At 45.0% G+C, this 24449-nt stretch overlaps 1 protein-coding gene across 1 annotated transcript in view; it reads left to right on the plus strand.

The window, feature by feature from the left end:
- Positions 1–533: 533 nt before the first annotated feature.
- The window catches only part of SYNDIG1 (synapse differentiation inducing 1), a gene marked incomplete at both ends in the record, with an annotated part of 67010 nt that continues 43094 nt past the window's right edge, over positions 534–24449 (plus strand). Inside the window, 2 exons of the mRNA XM_080341200.1 lie at positions 534–1013; positions 11398–11535. Coding sequence (XP_080197326.1) covers positions 534–1013; positions 11398–11535 — 618 coding nt within the window. The remainder of the gene's footprint in view (positions 1014–11397; positions 11536–24449) is intronic.

Consider the following 24449-nt stretch of genomic DNA (forward strand, 5'->3'; position numbering starts at 1 on the left):
TTTGTAACTGCAGATTTCGGAGAACTGACAATGGTTCTTTTATATTCTTCCCCCTACCTCTCTTATCAGAACATTTAGAGGAAAGGGACATTGTCCCCAGAATGACAGTGGCATAACTCTGGCAGGATAGAAGAAGCATCATAGCTCTTCTCTGACAGGGTACACCATTACCAAGACATCTCAGGAAGTCCTCTGTCACCACACATTGTTCTGTTCTCCTGAACACCACACATTGTTCTGTTCTCACCACACATTGTTCTGAACTGCTGTTGTCTCCATGGATTTGGGGTCAGGTTTTTTGCCTCTCCAAGTGGGGATACATTTTGAGAGTTGTGGGGCTATATTTTCTCATGAGATGATACCAAAGACAAGCTGATGTGTATTTTAATGTGTTATTCATTGCCTATGTCCTCAGCTTGGTAACTTATTTCCTTTATTCATCAGGAAAATGAGAGCTGCTGCCCTAGTGTGACCCACTGTAAGGTACAACAAAATAAAGACCACTCATCCTACTCCCTCAGACACCTCCAAGTATGGATGGCTTGGTTGAGAAAAACAGTGTGCTAATGCACAATAAGATCACTGAAGCCGGGAAAAGGAATGGTTTAATTAATACAAGGAACTTAGTGGCAGAGAGCCGAGATGGTCTGGTCTCTGTGTACCCTACTCCCCAGTACCAGAGCCACCGAGCAAGCAGCCTTTCCTCTCCAAACTGCCTGGAGAATGGCAGAAACGACCCTGTGCAGCAGCTCCTGGACCCCAACATGCTGCAGCAGACAGTGGAGTCTCACTATCGGCCCAACATCATCCTGTACTCGGAGAATGTGCTGCACTCCTGGGGCGACAGCATTGGCCCAGAGTGCTGTGAAACCACCTTCATCGAGGACCGTTCCCCCACCAAAGACAGCCTGGAGTACCCGGACAGCAAGTTCATTGATCTCACAGTGGATGACATCAAGATTCACACTCTCTCCTATGATGTGGAGGAAGAGGAGGATTTCCAGGAACTAGAGGTCAGATGTCATTTGGGGTATGTGGGGAGGGCTGGGGGGAAAAGGGCATATTTGCCTTAAGTGTACAGCTTCCAAGAGCTGGTCTGCATGGGATCCAGCTGCTTTGGAAGCTGGTCTGCATGGTATCAGCTTTATCTCTCACTCCTCTGGCCAAGACAGTGAGTGATTGGTCATCTTCATGTGTTGGGTAAAGTCCCAACCCTGTAGATACTAATGGTGAAATTCCCACTGGCCCCAACAGGAATCAGCATTTCCCTCCTGCTGTATGAAGTTAGTCCCTCCCTCCCATTTCCTAAAAGGGCTGGTCAGAAACTGAAGATGACACACGTGCTTAAATCCTGTGTAATGTTGTGGCCAGGAGCATTTGCCCTGTACATGAAGCTTGTCTTGCTCAGGAGGCCAACATCATCTCTATTTTCCCCTGACTCAAGCTGGGCATAAAGCGGATTGTTTTGCATACTGGCACAAACACAAAACATTTCTGTCTGCAATGAATCCCGTGTCACTGATTTTACTTTTTTCTGATGGAGTGAAACACTTCATTAGATCCCAAATGAAATGTTTTCTTTTAGGTTCCTATGCTGCATTGATTGTTCACAGTAAAGTAAGATGTATTTTGTTCTCCAAATGGGGCAGACTGTGGGAATCAACTTCTTTCTTCTTTAAATAATGCATTTTTTGCTTTTAAAAAATCTTTTGTTCTTGGCTGAAATCAGCTGCCCTAGTGTGGCACAGATTTGTGTTGGCCAGTGTGTGTGGGAATGGAGAGTGCGCATAGTGCTACTGATCCCAAAACTTTCTCCAGTGTTGATCACAGACTCCTACCCTAGCAAAGACTGGCTATATGGAGCAAAGGCACAATTTTTACTTGAATGTCTGTGATCAAGACATGATATGATTTTTTGGTGTCTGTTGCAGGAGTTTTCTCCACTGAGACCTAACAAGTCCTAAACCTCCTATTTTTACCTCCTGTAATACCAGTTTATCACCTTGTGATCAGCACGAGGGCAGCCCAACAAGAGCCCAACCTCTCTTATATTCTCTTTTGTCTCTGTATTGATAAGGTAGGGAGAGAAAGGTGCTTTTCCCAATGTGTGTCACTAATGCAGTATTCAATGCATCTGCAGGGAGGCAAAAATTTTCTCTCTGAGGCATGTAAGGGTGTTAGCTCAAATTACACCCTTATACAGCATGTCAAAATTGGCTGTGGGAAGCCTTATTTTCCTAATAAAACCAGAATCCCTAGTTGCTGCCTTTTTGCCCTAATTTCTCTCATGCAGTAGGGATGCAAGTGACTGCAGCAGGCATGTGTTTGCCTAATGGTGCTATTGACACATCTGACCTGACATTTAAGCAGAAAAAAAAAATTTCCTCTTGTCAATCCACATCCAGGAAGACTTTCTTTAGCCAGCTGTTGGAGAATAGGCAAAAAAAAAAGGCCAGGAAAATACGCAGGACAAGGAAAAAAATTTTATACCAAAAGTATTTTCCCTTTTCTTGTGGGATTTTTAAGGTTCCTTTGCCATGGAAGGCCCTCGATTAGGGTGTCTCTTCAAAGTTGTACCACACGAGCTTGATCTGCTCTTTGTAGAGAATATGTTTCTAGAAAACCATCTGTAAAACTGAAGCTCTGGGGAAAGGAATTTCATCTTTACCCTCCCCAGATCTCAAAGGGAGAAGGAGTCTCTTTACTTGTGTCGTTGCAAATTTTTATACCATGCTGTGACAGTGTGTGCATAATTTTTGCTGTCTCCTCCTTATTTCTGACCTGTTTCTATGGACTACAGCCTCGTGAGGTCATACACATCCCTTCTTAAGTGAATGTACTACATCTGGCACCATGGGATTCCTAGTCCCACTGAACCCTGCAAGGTGCTACTGTGCTAACAAACAGCGAGGTGTATGGACAGCTGCCCTGACCTACACATACGAAGTGCTGAGAGGAGGACAGCATTCATAAAGTGCTCTGCTCTGTTGAGGCCCCACCTGGAGTCCTGCATCCAGCTCTGTAACTCCCAGTACAGGAAAGACATGGACCTGTTAGAGAGGGGCCAGAGGAGGCTGCAAAATTAATCAGAGGGTTGGAATACTTCTGCTATGAGGACAGGCTGAGAGAGTTTGAGTTGTTTGGCCTGGAGAAGGGAAGGCTCTGGGAGACCATATTGTGGCCTTTCAGTAAGTTAAAGGGGCCTATAAGAAAAATGGGGACAGGAATTTTAGCAGGACATGTTGGCATAGTACAAGGGGTAACGTTTTTAAACTAAAAGAGAGGAGATTCAGTCTAGACGTGAGGAAGAAATTTTTTACAATGAGGGTGATGAAACACTGGCACAGCTTGCCCAGAAAAGTGGTAGATGCCCCATCCCTGGAAACATTCAAGGCCAGGCTGAACGGGGCTCTGAGCAACATGATCTGGCTGAAGATGTCCCTGCTCATTGCAGGGGGGTTGGACTAGATGACCTTTGAAGGTCGCTTCCAACCCAAATTATTCTATGATTCTAAGTACACACCTGTGCATAATCCTGTGTTCTGTATTGGGGCTTCTTCTCCATGAGCAGACTGGAGAAATGAAGAAGAACATGAGGCAAGGTCTGGGGAAGGATCTACCTGACTCGAAACACATGCATTGCTAGAAGTCTCTGCTTCGAGCCCAGTATTAGTCTCCGTCACTGTGCTACTTGGCCAGCCCAGTGGACTGCTGCAATTTTCATACTACTCTGACCAACCTGTTGAGCAGCTGTACTCAGCATGAGGGGTCTCAGCATGGGGACTTCCATCACAGAAAGATCCAGACTCTGCAGATGCAGCTGGTCATGCAAAAAAAGATGGGGAGGAGAGATGCATTTAACAGCAGAAGACCAGCAAAAAAGGTGACTGCAGTGCTGTGGTGTTCTGGTTCCCACGTGAACAGATGCTCTGTCTGTGTGGCCAAATGCCTGAAGGCCCCCTGGGCTTGGCCAGTACAAAGGTGCATTAGGAACATAGCTTAATGTGTTGAGACTCCAGGAATGAAAGAAAAGTATTTGAGGACAGCAGTCACTGAATAGGGGAGTGATCCATGGTAAGTTGTAAACTATATAAAAGCTTGTCTGTCTGTCCAAATGAGAAAAATAGCACCTGAATCATGCAGTGCAAGTCTGGGCCACTAAAATGCATTTTTTCACCAGTTACTGACATGAAGCGAATTTTTTTTTAAATTATTAATAGACCTAAAGTAGGATGGAAAGGGTTAGTACCAGGACTGGGAGCAGAATAGTGACAGGGGCTGATACAACAGAGGTGCAAGGTTTTGCTTCCACACTGAGAGAAGCTTGAAGGATTTGATTCTGTCATCGAGGATGCACAGCACACTGCTGGGTATCTTGCCACATTGACTGTCATGCTACAGTTCATCTGACAGGACCTGCGTAGTATACGAGCACATCAGGGCTCAGTTCTTGTAAGGGATTTTTTGTTGTAACGTATCTGCTTTGGCACTTCTTTCTGGGAGAAAACTCTGAACATATCTCCTTGATGCAAACATGAACAAAGAGGGAAGATTTGTGCAGAGGAGCTGTTGTCTCTTGAAAGTTGGGAGTTACTACCTGTTTTCTATGTGTCAGGGCAAGGCAAGCAGATTCCCAACTCAGGCATCTCAGTAAAATGCCTTCTGGGGGACAGAACAACCCTGGGGTTGTGAGTCATTTCTCTTCACCCACATCTCTCTGGTACTGCCTGTGTTATTGCAAAGTGCCTGCCTAGTGGTTTTCAGGACTGGGTATTCAATTTATTAGAAATGCAGAAAAATCTAACTCACTCCTTTGTAGTGACTGCCTCCATTCAACCCTCACAGGGGTCCATGGACACGTGTAGAAAACAGCTTTTATGGACCCTGCAGGTCAGTGCACTTCTGCCAGGGTTTCATTTTTGAAGAGAGTTTGGCTCTTGCTAACCAGAAAGGCTGTTTTTTTCCTGTAGAAAACTTTGCTGCAGAGGAATTTTTTGAAAAATACTAGCTATTTGGGTCGACAGTGACTTGGTTTCTGTTTAAAGAGCTGACCCAGCCAGGCTGTAGGGGTTGCTGCTCCATTGCCTGCCATGCTCTTCAGAATGGGTCTGTCCAGCTCACCAATATCTCTGAAAAGTTGCCTTGAAGCAGGCATCTTCTTCCCTCCCCAAGCCTGGGGACTCTAAAGAACCTGGGAGATCTGGCAGAGAAGCAGGTGACATCCTAACCAGGTGTCCTGCACATCACTGCAACAACACGTACGTGTTTAACTTTTTTTTCTTTTTTAAAACTAGCAGTGTTTCTCAGGTCCTGTTGTAATATTATTCAGACTGCCTATGAAAATCATAATTGTCTGGAGGGAAAAACATTTCTGAAACAGCTCTCATTAGCATATACAACCCCACTTTGCTCCAGCAGTTACCAGCCATGAAAGCAGAAATCTGCGCATTCTGTCAAACCTTTATACTTCTCTTCTCAGTACCCAACCCTGAAATCATATGATTCCCTATTTAGGTATCTCTGGAATGCTTATAAATATCTTATGAGTTCTTTATGCCACGACTAATGGACAGACAACTTGTCAAATGTGGCGACAGTGAAATATTGCAAGTTGCTAGCTGAGATACCCTCCTGTTAGAGTTCATGTGTAAATGCAGTGCCATCTTTTATCCAGAAACATCATTTGTCATATTACACTCCTGCTAGTTTTCCTCCTAACCCCTAGATAGATGGCTTATTTAGAGAAACGCAAGCTATTGATGGCAGCAAATTGAATTATTCATATGTCGCATAAAAGAATACGTCTGAGCTCTCTCTTAAAACCCCTTTTTTCTTTTTCCCAGCAATGTCTGAAGCAGTGTCTGAAAATGATGGGGAGTGAAAGAAGAAAGGAAATGTAGTGCTTTCAAGCTAAACCTCCCTTCCTTTTTTTTTTTTTTTCCCCTACAAATTGCTGGATGCTGCTGTGAAACTCATCCCTTCAATGTAACCATAAAAGTCTAAAGGCAGAATGTGGATCCTAACCCACATCCTGTTCCATCTAACCCCTCTTCTCACCATTCCCAAGCACCTCCTGGCCATATCTGTTCTGCAATGCGAAGAGAAGGACCTGAAGGGGGTTTTATGTATGTCAAGCCACACAACATGCTTGCTTTCTCTCAATATGGCCAGCTTGCACAGACGGTCCTGTATTTTGGTCAGAAGAGCTGAGCTGCTGTGTCCTGAGCCTCCCCTGGGAGTGGGGGTCCAGAAAGCATATTTGGACACTGCCTTGGAGAGCTGAGCACAGTGGGGTTCCCCTTCCAGAGAGGTCTGCAGCATGGGTGAAGAGGCAGTCTAGTGCAAATGTGGGAAGCTGCAGTATGGATGACATCTGAGGCAGGTCTTGCATGCTTTAGGTACTTGATTATCTGGCCATTTTACTTCAGGGTCTTGCACCTTCTATTCATTAAGGAACTGAGTGGTCTCTCTAGCACTCTTGCATGGTGCAAAAACAGTATTTTCTCCATTCTGCACCTGTGGAACTGAAGAAAATGGTGCAAAAAATGTCTCGCTCAAGCTCTCCTAGGGATGTGTTGTGGATCTGAGAATATCATTTTTGTTTCTTTTGTCCTGTGGCACATGCCCAGAAGAAAACAGGGATGTGAGATAAGGTCACAGGGAAAGATGAAGCCATTTGGACTCTTATTTCTGGAAACACGTAGACCCGTTCAAATTTGTGGATTGTGTTAATTTCTTCTGAATACTCAGGTGGTATGGCAGTGGAGAACTCTGGAAGGACTTCATAGAACTGACTGGCAAAATGGTGGCAAATGCATTTCAATGTAAATAAATATAAACTGGTACATTTGTGGAAAAATAATCTAATCCATGTGAACTCAACACTAAGCTTTTAACTGTGAGCTACAACCGTGGAGAAATCATTGTCAGGCTGTGAAGTCCCACAGAACAGTGTGCAGGGCAAGGTGATATGTCAACATAACGCTGGATATCTTAAAGCATGTTTTTGAGAACAAGACAAGGTGCCAGCAACATTTTGTTGCTGTATTGAAACTTGGTGCTACACACTTTCTTAAACAGGGTGGGCAATTGTGGTCCTCACTTTTTATGGACATTGTGAAGAGAGAAAAGGACAAAGAAAATGATCAAGAGGAAGTAGCAGCCTCCTTACAAGGAACAGTGAAAAAGGTTAAGACTTTCCACTTTGTTGAGAAGAAGGCCGAGGGGTGTATGAGCCAGTTGCACAAGACATGAAGGTGAAGGATGAGGTGAATGCAGAGCTGCTGTTTGCCAAACCTACAATAGCAGGGGACACCTGGGGGAGCTAGTAAGAGGTTGGCTTAACACAGGTAACAGAAAATCATTCTTCACACTTGGGGTAGTGAACACTTGCTGACTTGCTGCCACAAGAGGTTATGGTAAATTGGCAAGTTCAAAAGGGACCAGGCATGGTGGAGGAATCCATGAACATATTAAGAGGAACTGGCAAAGCTTTTCTTTCCAACACAACAGTTGAGGGTGCTGGGGGAGCACAAGCGATGGACTGCAAAGTGTACAGGTTTATGTCACATCCTGCTGCTGCTGTCAGAGACAGCACAGGGCTCAATGAACCACTGGTCTGACCCCATAGGACACACTTTATGTCCCTGGACACATTATTAAAAGGTTACAAGAGTGATTACACTTCATTCGCATTCAATTTATTTTTCTCTGTTAAAGGAGAAGCCACTGGAGTCTGGAGATACTGAGCCCTGACAAGGGATATTAACCTTTATTAGTCAGCCCTAAGTGAAGTGAGCATGGCTGGGATGTCACCTTCAGCAGTCTCCAAATGCCTTTCTATGAATCTTGTTTAATAGCAGCCAGGGCCCAGAGCAATTCCCTTTCTCATCATCACTTCTCTGAGTTTTTAGACTGACGTTATGCAGTGAAGACCCTGCCATCTAACCTGTAAGCAGCAGGGGCCCTGGAGGAGCTGCACACTGTCATTTGCAGAAGGCGGAGATGGGGCATGCTTCGAGGACTGGACCACACAGAAAGCTCTGTCAGCTCTAAAGCACAAGGAGAACAATCATGAAGGGCCACTCCCCTAGCTTAAGTGTATACTGCTAGTCTTCCTGTGAAGTGGCTCCGTGGAGAGGTATCTTCCTCATCTTTCTCATCTTCCTCATCTTAAGATGGTCTGCTCTGCATGGACCACCTGCTCTGCTCCTGGCATAACCTTTGTGTCTGCAGACTGTAGAGGTCTTCCTGAATGGGAGCCCTAAAGTGATGCCCTCTGCCATGAACATTGATGAAGTGCATTGCGTTCACTGCAGCTTTACCCTTGTCAACAACTGTAAGCTGCTGAGAGCCACTTCTCTGCAGTGGCTGCTGGCCCACCTGCAAAGGCATGAGCATGCTGTGATACACATGGGCCCTCCCCATGAATGCAAAGGGTTGGTGAGAGCTCCTGTCACTCACACAGAAATTAGGGATATTTATTATACTTTATGGCCATGTGATTTAGGAGACTCCGGCAGCTGGTCTGTTTTAGCATAGATCTTTTTATTGCTGACTGCAGTAATTCCCTTACAGTGGCAATGTGCAGAATGCAAGTTACTGATGAGCTATAGGTAAACTGTCCATTGGTATCCAGAAAACATCGCAAGGGAGATGATCAAAACCCAGGGAAGAATGGTCTTGGACAGCTACCTCCAGGAGTTCTGGCCCTGATCCATTTTGGTTTTGCAAGTTTATATATGAAAAGCTTTCTAAGAAAGGAGGAACCTCTGTGAGCCTGTTCTGCAAGGCTGGCTGCTCGACTGACAAGGCAATTTAGACTGGGAGCCGGGGAAACAAGAGGAGATGGACAGGTCGGGGTTAATGGGTTATGGATACCTTAAAATCAAAGGGGAGAAACTACAAAACTCAAAATCATTTAAAAAAAAGGCAAAAACAAATATATGAAGCATCACCAGAACAAAGAATCCATGATGGCAACAGGTTTGAGAGACATCACTTCTTAAGCAAGCATCAACCAGATGCTGTTCAGTGGCAAGTGGCAGTACAGTGATAAGCTACAGCCCTTAGTGAGACAGCTACCATCCAGCATGCTGCCTTTGCTGTCTGCTGCATTTAGATGAACTTAGACTGCTTACAGAAGAGCAAAGACTGCTGGTCAGAATAGGGCATTGTGTCTAACTGCATGACTGAAACAGGCATTGTTTGGAGGGAAACAGAACATATATTATCTTACAGTTGCATGATGTGTTGGTCATTGTCAAAAGCAGACCACTGGACCATCTGGATTTGAAGCAGATTGCACAGAGCCATACCAGAAATCAGTTTTGTATGCAGTGTATGTGTGTTGCTGGTCTCTTTGTTGGAAAAAAAGAGTAATACCATAGGGTTGTTTCCTGAATATCCATCAGAGGTTGCTTTCAGTTGTGGTTCACAGCAGACCTTGTTGTCTGATTTCTCCTATGTGTCTAGCATTTTAATACTGGAAGGGACTATGTGGCCATCAAGTCCAGCCTCCAGTATGTCACAGGCAGCCCACAGCAGGCTGCCTGCAGAGCTTCTGTTAACTCATAATGTCTCCATTGAAGGAAAGCACATAGCTTTTAGGGATAGCTAGCCTCAATTTAGGAAAGGGCTTTGTGTAATAGAAAATCCATTACAGCTGCAGGAAAGTGTTCATCACCATCTCTGTTAAAAACCTTCACCTTGTGTCTGCTCTTCATCTGTTCTGCTTTTAGTCACTGGGGTTTCTTCTGCTTTTCTGACAAATGAAAGAGCTGTCTCTGATCAGAAATTATCTACTCATGTAGGCACTTACAGCTGCAAGGTAGTCAGGTTCCCTGTGGACCAGTCCTAGCAATTGCCATAAAAGAAACTTCTGCTGGGTCAGGGTTGCTGAAACTTTACCTTGGGATATCTAAGAAACACGCCTGGGCAGGTGCTTCTGCCTGCACACTTAATCTGTCAGTATCCCATTGCTGCTGGAGCAACTCGTGTTTTTTTTCTCTTTCAGCTTTTGTCACTTTGGTTCCTTATGCTTAGGTTTGCACCACATTTGTCACCTTGTCCCCATTGGGTATGGTCTGGCTGACATTCTCCTGGCACTTGTACAGTGACCTTGCAGAAGACTAGCATTTGAGTTGGGAGATGCAGAGCACCTGATGCCTACAACTACTTATGCACTAGATATGTGACATTATGTGTCTGAAGTGCCAGCCTACCCAGGTTCACCCTGGTTCATCTGGCTATAGACTCACTTTCTTTCATTCACGAAAGAAGAGCACATAAAATGGGCACTTTTCAGCTCCCTGTAGAGATTTCTATAAGAAAGACAGGGACAATCTTTTTAGCAGGGCCTGTAGGCATAGGACAAGGGGTAATGGTTTTAAACTAAAAGAGGAGAGATTCAAGCTAGATGTGAGGAAGAAATTTTTTACAATGAGGGTGATGAAACACTGGCACAGCTTGCCTAGAAAAGTGGTAGATGCCCCATCCCTGGAAACATTCAAGGCCAGGCTGAACGGGGCTCTGAGCAACATGATCTGGCTGAAGATGTCCCTGCTCATTGCAGGGGGGTTGGACTAGATGACCTTTGATGGTCCCTTCCAACCCAAAGTATTCTATGATTATGATTTCTCATTTCTTGCTTTCAAGTTCATGCAACAGTGATGGAGGCTGTGACATAGTTGGTGAATAGAGATTCCCCTGGTTCTTGTAAGGAGAACATCTGATAGCCAGTCCTGTGCATACAGTAGGAAAGAAAAAGATGCTGACTTTGAGTTGCCTTCTGAGGTGGCTTCGCCAAGCATTGGTGACAACAAGGCAGCTGCAGTCCCAACCTGTCACTTGCAGAGATAACACCCTGACACTAAGCTCTGCTCCCACTTCTCTCCTGTTTGATTTTGGTGTACACATAGGGGTTTGGGTTTCTCAGCTTTGCCTCGGGGTCCTGCTAAACAGGGGGTTAGTGTCCTGGTGATACTTTCAGCAGGGAAGGGAGGGAGATATGCGATGGCCATAGTCCCAATCCTGAAGTCCTCCTGAAGGATGCCACTGGCTCGTGTGAACACTGCAGGAGGGCAGGGTAACTCCTGTGGTCCCATCACTGTGGTGCCTCAGCAGAGCAGAAAGGGTGCATGGGCCCTGATGAGTAGGGTACAAGAGCCCCCAGAGCTAGCCCTGACTAGAGACTTCTGTATGCTAGAGACCCCAGGGTAGGTTATCAGAAGCCTTCCACCATGAGTGCTGGAGGCCTATGTTGATGTTGCAGAATTGCCCTTGCATAAGTGGGAGGAGTTTTATGGGCAGATGATCACAACCTTGGCCCATGGCAGGGGAGAAATAGTGATATCATTAACCAGCACTTCTACATTTCTCTCTCCCTTGCTATTCCAGAGCGATTACTCAAGTGACACTGAAAGTGAAGACAATTTCCTGATGATGCCACCAAGAGATCATTTCGGCCTCACTGTATTCTCCATGCTCTGCTGCTTCTGGCCATTGGGAATTGCTGCCTTTTACCTGTCTCATGAGGTAATCGTAAAACATCTCCTGCTAATTCAGAGCTTTGCATCCATGGAGTAGACATCACCCCACACTATAAAGGAAAGTTCACCAAGACATAAATGTGGGCAAGACACTCTCCAGGGTAGTGGGAGGTGGTTAAACAGGGTAGTGTGTTCCCCACCTCAAAATGTTTTTATGGTAGTGGTCATTGTCTTGTGACATACTTTGCTGAGGGAGGAATCTACAAAATATATTGGGATTTATCTGGCAATGGTCAAGTTCCACATCAGGTTATACAATGTCCAGCTAGCAATTTTCTGTAGCCATGAGTTCTGAATGGAAAACATGCTTGCTACCTCAAACATTTGGATTTCCTGTTGGGATAACTGATATATTGGTTCCTAAGCTGATCATCTGTGAAAGCAGACCAGTTAGTATCCTTCCAGGAGCAGAAAAATAATTTCTGTTCTGCCAGAGTGAATTTGTTTTCCATGAACCATTTCCTTTTCCCCTGAAAAAAATGCTTAGTCTGTTCTTCTTGTCCAATTTTAATACAAAGATATTTTTTACCAGATAAGCGACAGTGTTTCGGATTGCTGGTTTCCAGCCTGTGCCAAACAGTCACCTCATGCTTCATCATTTGTTTCAACAAGTAGGTCTTTGTAAGTGCCTGCAGAGTAATTATTGAGTTTCCCAGCATAGCAGATAATGTAACATGACAGACAAAGAGTCACACTGAAAGTCTCATCTGTGACTGCAAGGAAACAGTCGCTTGTATTTCTTTCTACTGGTGGTAGCAGTACGAATTGCAAGCTACTGTCTGTACTCCATAGCACCAAAATCATTCACCCTCTCCTCTGCCTCCTCTAAACATCTACCAGTGCTAGGTATTTGTCAAGCCAGAGCAGGCACTTCAGATCTGAAGAGTCCTTGTCTTCAACATCAAAGAAGGAGACATAGCACTACTATTTTTTACTTTAAATGAAGTGTCTGTCATTGAACTTGAAGGCATCTGAGACAATTAAAGTTTGTCCAGTGGAAAATAACAAGTTTCCTTGTTTGAGTGTTATTGATTTAGCAAGTTTAGGTCAAGAGATTTGCCTGATGACAATGACAGCAGAAAGTAAAACACGGGGTAGGATCCACACGTGCTTTAGCGTCCTGCCGTTTCCTCCTTCAGGCAGAGCTGTTCATTAGCAGTTTTAATGGTCATATCTCTTCACATACATGAACTAAGCAGGATTTTTCACCAATGTTGCAGCCAAGGAAGGGTTGGGAGTTTGTTACCAGTGGCAATGTGTTAGCTCTGTGCTGGAGAAAATAGTGCATTCATTAATTTCCTGCAGTAACATTGCTTCAGGAGGCCTGGGGATTGCAAGCCAGTTTTCTCTAAGAAATGAAAGCACAGCACAGTCCAATAAATATAAAACAAACAGCATAATTAGGTACTAAAAACCAGTAAGGCTGAGAAATTAAATGTACTGAGAGCCAGTATATGACGGATATGGCATCCACATGAGCTGTGAACTGATCCCATAAGACCCTACCACCTCAATAGGAGCTTTAGGAAGGTGGAAAAGGTCACATGAAGGCAGTGAAAGATGATGATATTGTGCTGAGGGATTTAGGCCCTGGAGAATGGAGACCTGAGTGTTGGTTTTGTTTAACATAATGATGGGTAACTGCTGGATGTGACTGCCTAAAACCAGGAGCTGCCAGCAAGAAAGATCAGGCAGGTGTTTTTGTTTTATTATGTTGAAAGGCGGTAAATTAATCTTTGTTAATTGACCCTTTAGATTCACTAAGGCAAGTTGTGGCTAAACCCAGCCAGAAGAAAGACTGTCTGAGGAATTTTGACTTCTGCTTTTGTATTTGCATCAGAAGTAGAATTTTTTCTTCTTTCCTCACTAAAAGAAATGTAATAATAATGCCACCCCTGCATGATACTTTCCTCCCATTTCTCCTCATAGCTCTCTCCAATAGCTGAATCAGCTGAGAATTCCTTTCTCCATATTTCTCACAGAAAGATGTTCAAGTCTCTGGTCGTCCCAGTCCAATACAGGCATGTCAGTCTGTCTGTTCCCTGAGTTCCCAGGCAGGTACCATTGCTGCCTGCCTTCTTCTCCAGAAGGTTCATCACCCACCTTCACTGAAAGTTGCACTTCTTCAAAACCCCATGTCCAACAAATTGGCACATTCTGGTGGAAAAATTAAGCTCAAATTAAGGCCAAAACCTTCTGTGACTAAGAACTGACTAAAATAGGTGCTATAAACCACTGAAAACCTGCACTTAAACTAATATCAACAGTGGTATCAACTCATACTTTGGAGCATAAACCATTCAGAATGATGTTTTATATATGAGATAGTAAAACATTATGTCCTATTAGCATGTGATATCTATTTTTATATGCCTTTTAGTTTAAACTCCTGAAAAACATTTGAGATGTCTTGTTAATATTCCCTGTCCTTTGTCAAAAGTCAGAACAATAACTAAAGATCAAAACTTGACACTTGCATTCAAACCTTCTTTTTCAGTTCCCTGAGTTACTGAAAATTTCATGTTTTCAAAAATCTCCTGGGTAGTTATACTAAAAAGGCCCAGTCCGGTAAAAATTGTAACATGTAGGAACTTAAAGACAGGGGATGGATTCATTGTGCTGGAATTTAGCACTTGTGGTGAACATTTTTTAAAAAACTGGTTTCCTGTAAGCATGCAATACATTTACAGATGAAGGCCTGATTTGTAAAAGATATACTTACAACACAGCTCATTCCAAAGGGACCGGTGCTCTCAGTTTATTCCTGTAGCACCTGGCAGTACATTTAAGCTGTATATGTCCATGTGATGGCGCAAAAGAATTATACAAAGATCAATGTTGCAAGTTTTCAGAGATGCTCTTTACAAATAGATTAGTTTTCCCTATGGTCCATAAAAGCAATGTGCTTCCTCGCAGGGGCTGTTTCTGCTGTGTATGGGACTTAGTTTTTCCACCAAGGCTCTTGCTGATGTGCTGCTGATTTAGGGCTTCTTGTAGGCCACCTGTATCAAGCAATGCAGCCGAGCAGAATCTGCCTGGATGGTGGAAATGACAATGTACATCACATTTAGTTAAACTAGGAGGGAGGAGCAGTGGATTTAGAAATACGCTTTATGAAAGCAAAAGGAGTTATTTTCCATTGAGATATCCGATTTTCATGAATAAGGCATCACCTGGTGATCTTCTTGTCCCAAGCAACACTCAGAGTTGGTGGTTTTCATCTTCTCTCAGTAAAACAGCTCGAGGCTATCACTGTGTATCACTTGCTCATTTACTTGCTTCTATTTTAATCTGTATTTTTCTTCACAAAAGACACATGCACTACTCATGGCTGCCCAGTCCTGCTCTCTCTGTCAGGTACCAATAAATTACTGTCAGGACAGGGACATTTTCTTTCCCATGTATCTGATCTTTCATCACAGAATCATAGAATAATTTGGGTTGGAAGGGTCCTTCAAAGATCGTCTAGGCCAAACCCCTGCAATGACCAGAGACATCTTCAACCAGATCAGGTTGCTCAGAGCCCCGTCCAGCCCAACCTTAAGTGTCTCCAGGGATAGGGCACCTACTACCTCTCTGGGCAACCTGGGCCAGTGTTTCACCACCCTCATTGTAAAAATTTCTTTCTTCTATCTAATATCAATCTACCTTTTTTCAGTTTAAAGCCATTATCCCTTGTCCTATCACAACAGGCCATGCTAAAAAGTCTGTCCCCATCTTTTTTATAGTCTCCTTTTTAAGTACTGAAAGGCCACAATAAGGTTTCCCTGGAGCCTTCTCTTCTGCAGGCTGAACAACCCCACACCTCTCAACCTTTCATCAGAGGTGTTCCATTCCTCTGATCATTTTTGTGGCCCTCTTCTGGACTGTCTCCAACATGTCCATGTCTTTTCTGTACTGAGGGCTTCAGAGATGGACACAGTACTAGAGGTGGACCCTCACCAGAGCAGAATGCTTGCTTCTTCAGACTGTGAGATCAGGATGTGGCTCCCATTGCCACATGGCATGTGGTGCCCTCCTGGTCACACTGGCCTCATGCTAAATGGTATCCAGATTGCCCTTTCGCCTGAACTGTCATAGCTGAGCTACAGCATGTACATGTGTACATGCACGCATGAGCCATTCAGGTGACCTGTCCAGAGGCCACTGCTTTAGGGTCACCTCTCAGGAGGTGTAACGTCTCAGAGTACCTGATTTTTAACAGCAGACAGTGCTTATCGGCTAATTTTCCACTTGTCTACAAACAGGTTATATGAGTTTTTATGCTTACAATGTTTTGGTTTATCTACCTCCTTAGCTGAGTCTGAATGGCTCAGAGAGATTTTTGTGCATTTTGCGGGGAAACCTTTGCAGAGGAACATGTAGGTTTCCTATGCCTTTCACCATAAAACTCTTCTCCACAAACAGCGTCTGATTAAAAAAAAACCCTCATTATGTTTATTTTTTCATCCATCTCCATCCTCTGGAGTCATGCAGGTACCTCAGCTTAATTTTTGTAGAAGTTTTTAGCTTTCTAGATTGCAGGGAAATCTGAAGCTTTGTAAGCCAGAGAAAGAAATTTTAAAAAAATCTTTTTGTCTTCTCAAATTTACCATTAAAACTATAACATGATTTGTTGTGGCCTGTCAGGATTTCTGCTTGGTGGGGTTTGACAATCCTGCAAGATCTTTTTGTCTGAATCTTTTTTTTCCCTCTGCGTTTATTTTTATGAAAGAGAGCAATACAATAGCACACATCACAGTATCACAGTATGTTTGGGATTGGAAGGGACCTCAAAAGATCATCTAGTCCAATCCCCCTGCTGGAGCAGGAACGCCTAGGTGAGGTCGCACAGGAACATGTCCAGGTGGGTCTTGAATGTCTCCAGAGAAGGAGACTCCACAACCCCCCTGGGCAGCCTGTTCCAGTGCTCTGTCACCCTTACTGAGAAGAAGTTTTTTCTCAAATTTAAGTGGAACCTCTTGTGTTCCAGCTTGATCCCATTACCCCTTGTCCTAACATTGTTTGCCACCGAGAAGAGCCTGGCTCCATCCTCATGGCACTCACCCTTTATATATTTATAAACATTAATAAGGTCACCCCTCAGTCTCCTCTTCTCCAGACTAAAGAGACCCAGCTCCCTCAGCCTTTCCTCATAAGGGAGGTGCTCCACTCCTTTAATCATCTTTGTTGCCCTACGCTGGACCCTCTCCAGCAGTTCCCTGTCCTTTTTGAACTGAGGGGCCCAGAACTGGACACAATATTCCAGATGTGGTCTCACCAGGGCAGAGTAGAGGGGAAGGAGGACCTCTCTTGATCTACTAACCACTCCCCTTCTAATACACCCCAGGATGCCATTGGCCTTCCTGGCCACAAGGGCACAGTGCTGGCTCATGGTCATCCTGTTGTCCACCAGGACCCCCAGGTCCCTTTCCCCTACACTGCTCTCTAATATGTAATTTCCCAACCTATACTGGAACCTGGGGTTGTTCCTGCCCAGATGCAGGACTCTACACTTTTCCTTGTTAAATTTCATCAGGTTATTCCCCGCCCAACTCTCCAGCCTGTCCAGGTCTCGCTGGATGGCAGCACAGCCTTCTGGCGTGTCAGCCACTCCTCCCAGCTTAGTGTCATCAGCAAACTTGCTGATAGTACACTCTATTCCCTCGTCTAAATCATTAATGAATATATTGAATAATACTGACCCCAGTACAGACCCCTGAGGTACTCCACTAGATACTGGCCTCCAACTAGACTCTGCACCATTGACTACCACTCTCTGGCTTCTCTCCTTCACCCAGTTTGCAACCCACCTCACTACTCTATTGTCTAGACCACACCTCCTCAACTTAGCAACTAGGATGCTGTGGGAGACTGTGTCAAAGACTTTACTGTAGTCAAGGTAGACCACATCCACAGCTCTGCCATCATCCATCCACCTTGTTACATTCTCATAAAAGGCTATGAGGTTGGTCAAGCATGACCTACCCTTGGTAAAGCCATGCTGACTGCCCCTAATAACCCTCTTATCCTTGATATGCCTTGAGATGGCACCAAGGATAAGCTGTTCCATTACTTTCCCAGGGACAGAGGTGAGGCTGACCAGTCTATAATTGCCCAGGTCCTCCTTCTTGCCCTTTTTGAAGACTGCAGTGACATGTGCTTTCCTCCAATCCTCGGGCACCTCTCCTGTTTCCCAAGACTTGGCAAAGATGATGGAGAGCGGTCCAGCAATGACCTCAGCCAGCTCCCTCAGCACCACCGGATGCATCCCATCTGGACCCATGGATTTATGGATGTCCAGTCTATTTAATTGCTCCTTAACCCAGTCCTCATCAACTAAAGCAAACTCTTCCATTGACCTGGCTTCATCCGGGGTCTCAGGGGTACAGGGCTCCCCAGGACAGCCTCCGGCAGAGTAGACAGAGACAAAGAAGGCATTCAGTAATTCTGCCTTCTCTGTATCTTCTGCCACCAGGGCACCCACCCCATTCCTCAGTGGGCCTACATTGCCTCTGGTATTAGTTTTATCTGCTATGTATTTGAAAAAGTTCTTTTTGCTGTCCTTGACACCTCTCACCAGCTGTAATTCTAAGGAGGCCTTGGCTCTCCTAGCTGCCTTCCTACATCCTCTAACAGCAGCCTTATATTCTTCCCAAGTGGCCAGCCCCTGCTTCCATGACCGGTAAACTCTCCTCTTCTGCTTGAGCATACCCAACAGATTCCTATTCAACCACGCAAGCCTCCTGGCTCCCTTCCTTGACTTCCTACGTGTGGAGATGCTCTGATCCTGAGCATGGAAGAAGCAATCTCTGAATGCAATCCAGCTCTCTTGGGCCCCTTTTCCTTCAAGCAGTCTTGCCCATGGGATTTCCCTCAGCAATTCCTTGAAAAGGCCAAAGTTAGCCCTGCTAAAGTCCAGGGTTGCAATTCTACTTGCTATTCTGTTCCTGCCACACAAGATGCTGAACTCCACCATCTCGTGGTCACTGCAACCCAGGCAGCCCTCAACCTTTACTGCTTCGACCAGACCCTCCTTGTTAGTGAGGATGAGATCCAGCAGTGCACCTCTCCTAGTCGGCTCCTCCACCATCTTCATGAGGAAGTTCTCATCAATGCACTGGAGGAACCTCCTGGACTGCGGCTGGCTGGCTGAATGGTCCTTCCAGCAAACATCAGGGAAGTTAAAATCACCCACAACAACCAGGGCCTGTGACTGTGAGGCCACTCTCAGTTGCCCATAGAAGGCCTCATCAACTTCCTCAGCCTGATCTGGTGGCCTGTAACAGACGCCCACAACAGTGTCACCCCTGACAGCCTGCCCCTTCCTTGATCCTGACCCATACACTCTCAACTCGCTCATCATCCACTCCTGGGCAGAATTTAGTACATTGTAGTTGCTCTCTCACATAGAGAGCAACTCCACCACCATGCCTGGCTGGCCTGTCTTTTCTGAAAAGGACATAGCCATCCATTCTTTCCCTCTGTAAAAAGAAATTCATTATCAAAAAGTATGTGCTGGTGTGAATGAGTTTCACTTTGTACCTGCTGTCTTGTGACATGTGTTGCCAGCAGGACTAGGGAAGTGATCTTCCCCCTGTCCTTGGCACTGGTGAGGCTGCACCTCAAATAATGTGTTTAGTATTGGGCCCCACACTACAAGAAAGACATTAAGGTGCTGGAGCAAGTTCAGAGAAGGGTAATGAAGTTGGTGAAGTGTCTGGAGCACAAGCCTTATGAGGAGCAGCTGAGGGAACTGGGGCTGTTTAGCCTGGAGAAAAGCCTGAGGGGAGACCTTATCACTGTCTACAACTACCTGAAAGGAGGTTGTAGCATAGAGGGTGTTGGTCTCTTCTCCCAAGTAGCAAGGGACAGACCAAGAGGAAATGGCCTCAAGTTGCACCAGAAGAGGTTTAGGTTGGATATTAGGAATATTTTTTTGCAGAAAAGTTTGTCAAGCATTGGAACAGGCTGACCAGGAAAGTGGTTGAGTCACCGTCCCTGGAGGTGTTAAAAAGATGCATAGATGAGGTTCTTACGGACATGATTTAGAGGTGGACTTGACAGTGTTTTTTTGTTAACGGTTGGGCTCTCTGGTCTTAATGGTCTTTTCCAACCAAAATGATTCTATGATTCTATGTGGAGCCCTTCACCCCTGGTAAATCCCCACCAAAGCATCCAGCCGTGCCAGAGAGAAACAACAGTATGTACAACACCTCTCTATCCAGCTTCCATGCAACCTCCATCAGGCTGGCATAGACAAACACCTGAAAAATCGCACTGGACACTTCTCGGCATGCTTAGGTTCTCAAATAGCCTTCAAACCCACTTTCCTCCCCAGCAGCATGTGGGACCCGCCAGGACTGCAATCCAGGCATACAAGAGCAATTACTTCCCATCTGCTACGCTTACCCCGCACCATAATTACCTCCCTCACACGGTGATCAAGGAATGCACAGCTCTGTAATTATTTTCCCAGCCCACGGATTGTTTGAGCAGGCACAGCTCCACATGCCATCACCTGGATTATCTTTAAAGAAAGGTAGAGACTGCACACTGGGTAAAAGGATTTTTTACAGTTTTCATACAAACATGAGGCATACATCATCAGGCAAAGGAGCAGCTTGTCTTTCTTCATAATAACTTCTGAACCTTTTTTTTTTTTTTTTTTTTACTTTCTATTCAGTTTTTGGAGATAGAGGCTTTGAAAAAACTGGTTTTTGACACCTTTCAGTGGTCACTGGTGTAAAGGGTGATAATGTTTGTAACTCTACTGGGAGGGAGAAAACAGTATGAACTTAAACCTTTACTGGAGAACAGAGATTAGGTGCTCAGCACATGTGAATGTATTCCACTGTCTTGCTGAGGTGGCCATGGGCTAATGGTATGGCTGCTGTTCTTGCACAAGAGCCCCAGCCCTGGGAGGTCCACCACTCACCAAACTGTGTCCCAGTTGCAAGGTGAATGGCAGACACTGTAACTTATGGATTTCTCTGAGCCTGTTTCAGTCTTAATAGCTGATAAATACAGATTCTGTTTAGCTAATACTTATTATTTCTTGACATGCCAGCTCTTCAGCTGGTAGAAGTCACTCCCTCCCCACTCACTTTGTGTGAAAGATCTGTCTTTGCCAACTCTGTCCTATTGAGGAGGGAGCTAAGCCAGGTACTCACCCAGGGGGTCAGGTTGCCTGACCAATGCTAGGACAGGCCATGCTTACATGGCTTTACCTCTAGGTTCCTATGGACTACAGACTCATTGATGGCTTTTACCCCTTGTCTACCTTGTACACTCAGGGGTTTGTATGTCACAGGCATCTTGCCCTTGACAGGTCTGTGTACATGACCAATACTAACCTGAAGGTGGGTCTGTCCCTGGGGGAAGGAGCAGTGCTGTGCACTCTGGTCTCCCTGGGCTGAGCAGCATCAGTTGGTGCATGAGCAACAGACACAAGCCCAGTAAACTGCTGACCATGCATGTTCTTTAGACACAGAGGTAGAATCTGCCAGAGCAAAATATGTCATGCCAGATTCAGGGGTGAAGCTGCTGCCACTCCATGCCTGCAGGCTCAACCAGCAGCAAGGCTGAAGATGCTCTCCGGACAGGGTGTTGTGATTTAACCCAAGATGGCAATACAACCATGATAGCCGCTCACTCACCTTTCCCCCAATAGGAGAAAGGGACAAAAGGGAAGGGAGAAACTTGGATTGAGGTAAGCGCAGTTTAATAAAATAACAAAATACTAATATGCTACTAGTAAATATACATATAAAATAGAAATAGAATGTAAAATAAAAGATACTTAATGCAATACCTCATGAACTCTGTCCACACTGAGCAGCCAGTCACAGGAAACACCACCTGGTCCCAAACAGTTGATCCCAGAGAGAGAAAAAAGGAAAAAGGCAGAAAGGCCCAAAGGCCTCTGTAAAATGGCAAAAGGCCAAACTAAACGTCCTGAACCGAACTCCCCCAGCTCCAACAAAAAGAGTGAAGAATAACAGGAGAAAGAGCAAGAGTGCCCAAGACAGAGACCAGAAGATCCCAACTCTCCTTAAATATGGTGATGCTAATAGGATGGAATACTCTTATTGATCAGTCTGGATGTCAGTCAAGCTCTGCCCCATCCATGCCCCACTTCCTTGATGCCTCACACCTGTGGGCAGAGTGCTCAGAGTGTCCTTGGCACTCAGACCAGAGCAATTAAAAACATTAACTCTGTGCTGGGGTGTTATCTCCTGTTATCAAACTAAGTCCAAATAATGACTGTGCTAGCTATGAAAAAGAAAGCTTTCTAACTGCATGAAGAAAATTAACTCATTTTCAGTCGAACCAGCACACGGGCATGCACACACAGAGCACAGATATACACCATGTACACCATGTATTTACATATATACAGGCTGGCCACACTGATCATAGAAAGACACTCGGAGCCCTCAAACACGGACACCACCAACAACCTCATCCTGCATCTCTGTCTGTCTGAGCAGGATGGAGGTCCACGAGTGAGAATATATATCTATAGATAGATAGATAGATATACACACACACATATATGCACACATCTGTGCAACGTGGATCCATCCAGTACTTGGGCTCAGGTACCCAGTCTGCCCACTAGGGAGACTGAGGATCCCTCAGCCTTTCTAGGGAAGAATACAGGGCATCAAGGAGCAGGAAATATGATGTGTTGTATGGGGAAACTGAGAGTGGGAGAGAGACTGTGATGAGCAGAGTTAATTTGGGAGCATAGCATGAGATATGATAGCTTGGGTAGTGCCAACTTACTCCTCCAGGTAGGTCTTGCTTGAATATAGGCGGGTTAAGAGAATTCCCCTGTTAAGAAGGATTAAATGTAGGACTGCATGAACACTGCAAGTGGCTTTCTCTGCCTACTGTGACTTACAAGTGGGCATGTTCACCAGGCAAGTAGCAGCAGCTGCGGGCACTAAATTGTTTGGTGTGATAATCTCTGTCCTAACTAGACAGTTTTGTGGGGCACTGGAGCTCTCCCTTGACACCAAGTAACTCTGCAGGCTTAGAGTGAAATGCAAAGCCTCAGGGATAATGGCCCCATCAAGCAGACCAGATGTGTAGTCGTTATCACTTAAAAGAATGAATCTTACCAACAAATGCTAACCTAAGGATATGTAAATCCTCTCAGTTTTGGTCAGTCTATTCCTCTAACAAATGTAAGAGTAACTTGCAAAATGCTTTATCACAAACTACAAAGAATACCATCCTTGCAGTGCAGACTCTCTGGAGCCAGCACAATTAGTTGAGTCTTGTTTTAGCATGTATCTCAAAACTGTTAGATACAGTGTCCTTTAGCTGAACTTTGCTCATTATATGCTCATTATAATACTAAAATACCGGTCAGCCTCACCTTCATCCCTGGAAAACTGATGGAACAACTTATCCTTGGTGCCATCTCAAGGCATTGCAAGGATAAGAGGGTTATTAGGGGCAGTCAACATGGCTTCACCAAGGGGAAGTCATGCTTGACCAACCTCATAGCCTTTTATGAAGACATAAAAAAGTGGATAGATGATGGCAGAGCAGTGAATGTGGTCTACTTTGACTTCAGTAAAGCATTTGACACAGTCTCCCACAGCACCCTTGCTGCTGAACTGAGGAAGTGTGGTCTGGACAATCAGGTAGTGAGGTAGGCTGTGAACTGGCTGAAGGAAAGAAGTCAGAGAGTTGTGGTCAATGGGGCAGTCTAGTTGGAGGCCTGTATCTAGTGGAGTCCATCAAGGGTCAGTACTGGGACCAGTATTATTCAATATATTCATCAATGACTTGGATGAAATAATAGAGCGTACTATCAGCAAGTTTGCTGATGACACCAAACTGGGAGGAGTGGCTGATGCACCAGAAGGCTGTGCTGCCATCCAGTGAGACCTGGACAGGCTGGAGAGTTGGGCAGGGAAAAGTTTAATGCAATATAACAAGGCCAAGTGTACAGTCTGGGTCTCTTTAGCTTGGAGGAGAGGAGACTGAGGGGTGACCTCATTTATGTTTATAAATATATGAAGGGTAAGTGTCACCAGGATGGAGCCAGGCTCTTCTCGGTGACAACCAATGATAATACAAGGGGCAATGGGTGCAAACTGGAACACAGGAGGTTCCACTTCAATATGAGCAGAAACTTCTTCTCAGTGAGGGTAACAGAACACTGGAACAGACTGCCCAGGGAGGTTATGGAGTCTTCTCCTCTGGAGATGTTCAAAACCCACCTGGAGACATTCCTGTGTAACCTCAGAGCAGGTGTTCCTGCTCTGGCAGGGGGATTGGATTAGATGATCTTTTGAGGTCCCTTCCAATCCCTGACATTCTGTGATTCTGTGAAATGGATGTCCCTGGGCCCTGGTTAGGGATTTGGGTGACATCCCTTGGCTTTGCAAAAAGCTCATCACATGATTCTGTATATTCTGCTCCTTTCAGAGGAGAGGGAAAGCCTAGTCCTGGGCAGAGTGGCAGAGAATGTCTTATGGCCCTTTGATTCCTCAGGGTTTGCCTCAGACCATGACAGCTGCTCTGAAGTGGGGTTTATTAACTACCAGGATCTCTAATTCTCTGCTTCCCAAGCAGAAGCTGGCTCCCAGCCAGTGGTTTGAGCGTGGGCAGACTTTGCTCATACCAACTTTTCCCTTCAGGGTACACATACCCTGAGAAGAGATATGTTTGTGCACACAAGAAAATGGCCATTTAGAGTATGTTGTGTGTTGACAGCTGCTGATTTCAGTGAGCTGTGGGTCAGGGAATTTTGTAAGTGTCTTGTATAATTTCCTCTTCATTCATCTTTGTCCTTTTGATCTTGTGGTCACATTTCCAAGTCACGAACTACAGCTACAAAACAGGATTAGATTAATGAATGGCCTGATTGCTTTTGCCCTTAGGCTAATTTTTAATAAT

This window comes from Nesoenas mayeri, assembly GCF_963082525.1.
Source record: "Nesoenas mayeri genome assembly, chromosome: 3".
NCBI classification, from domain to species: Eukaryota; Metazoa; Chordata; class Aves; order Columbiformes; family Columbidae; genus Nesoenas; species Nesoenas mayeri.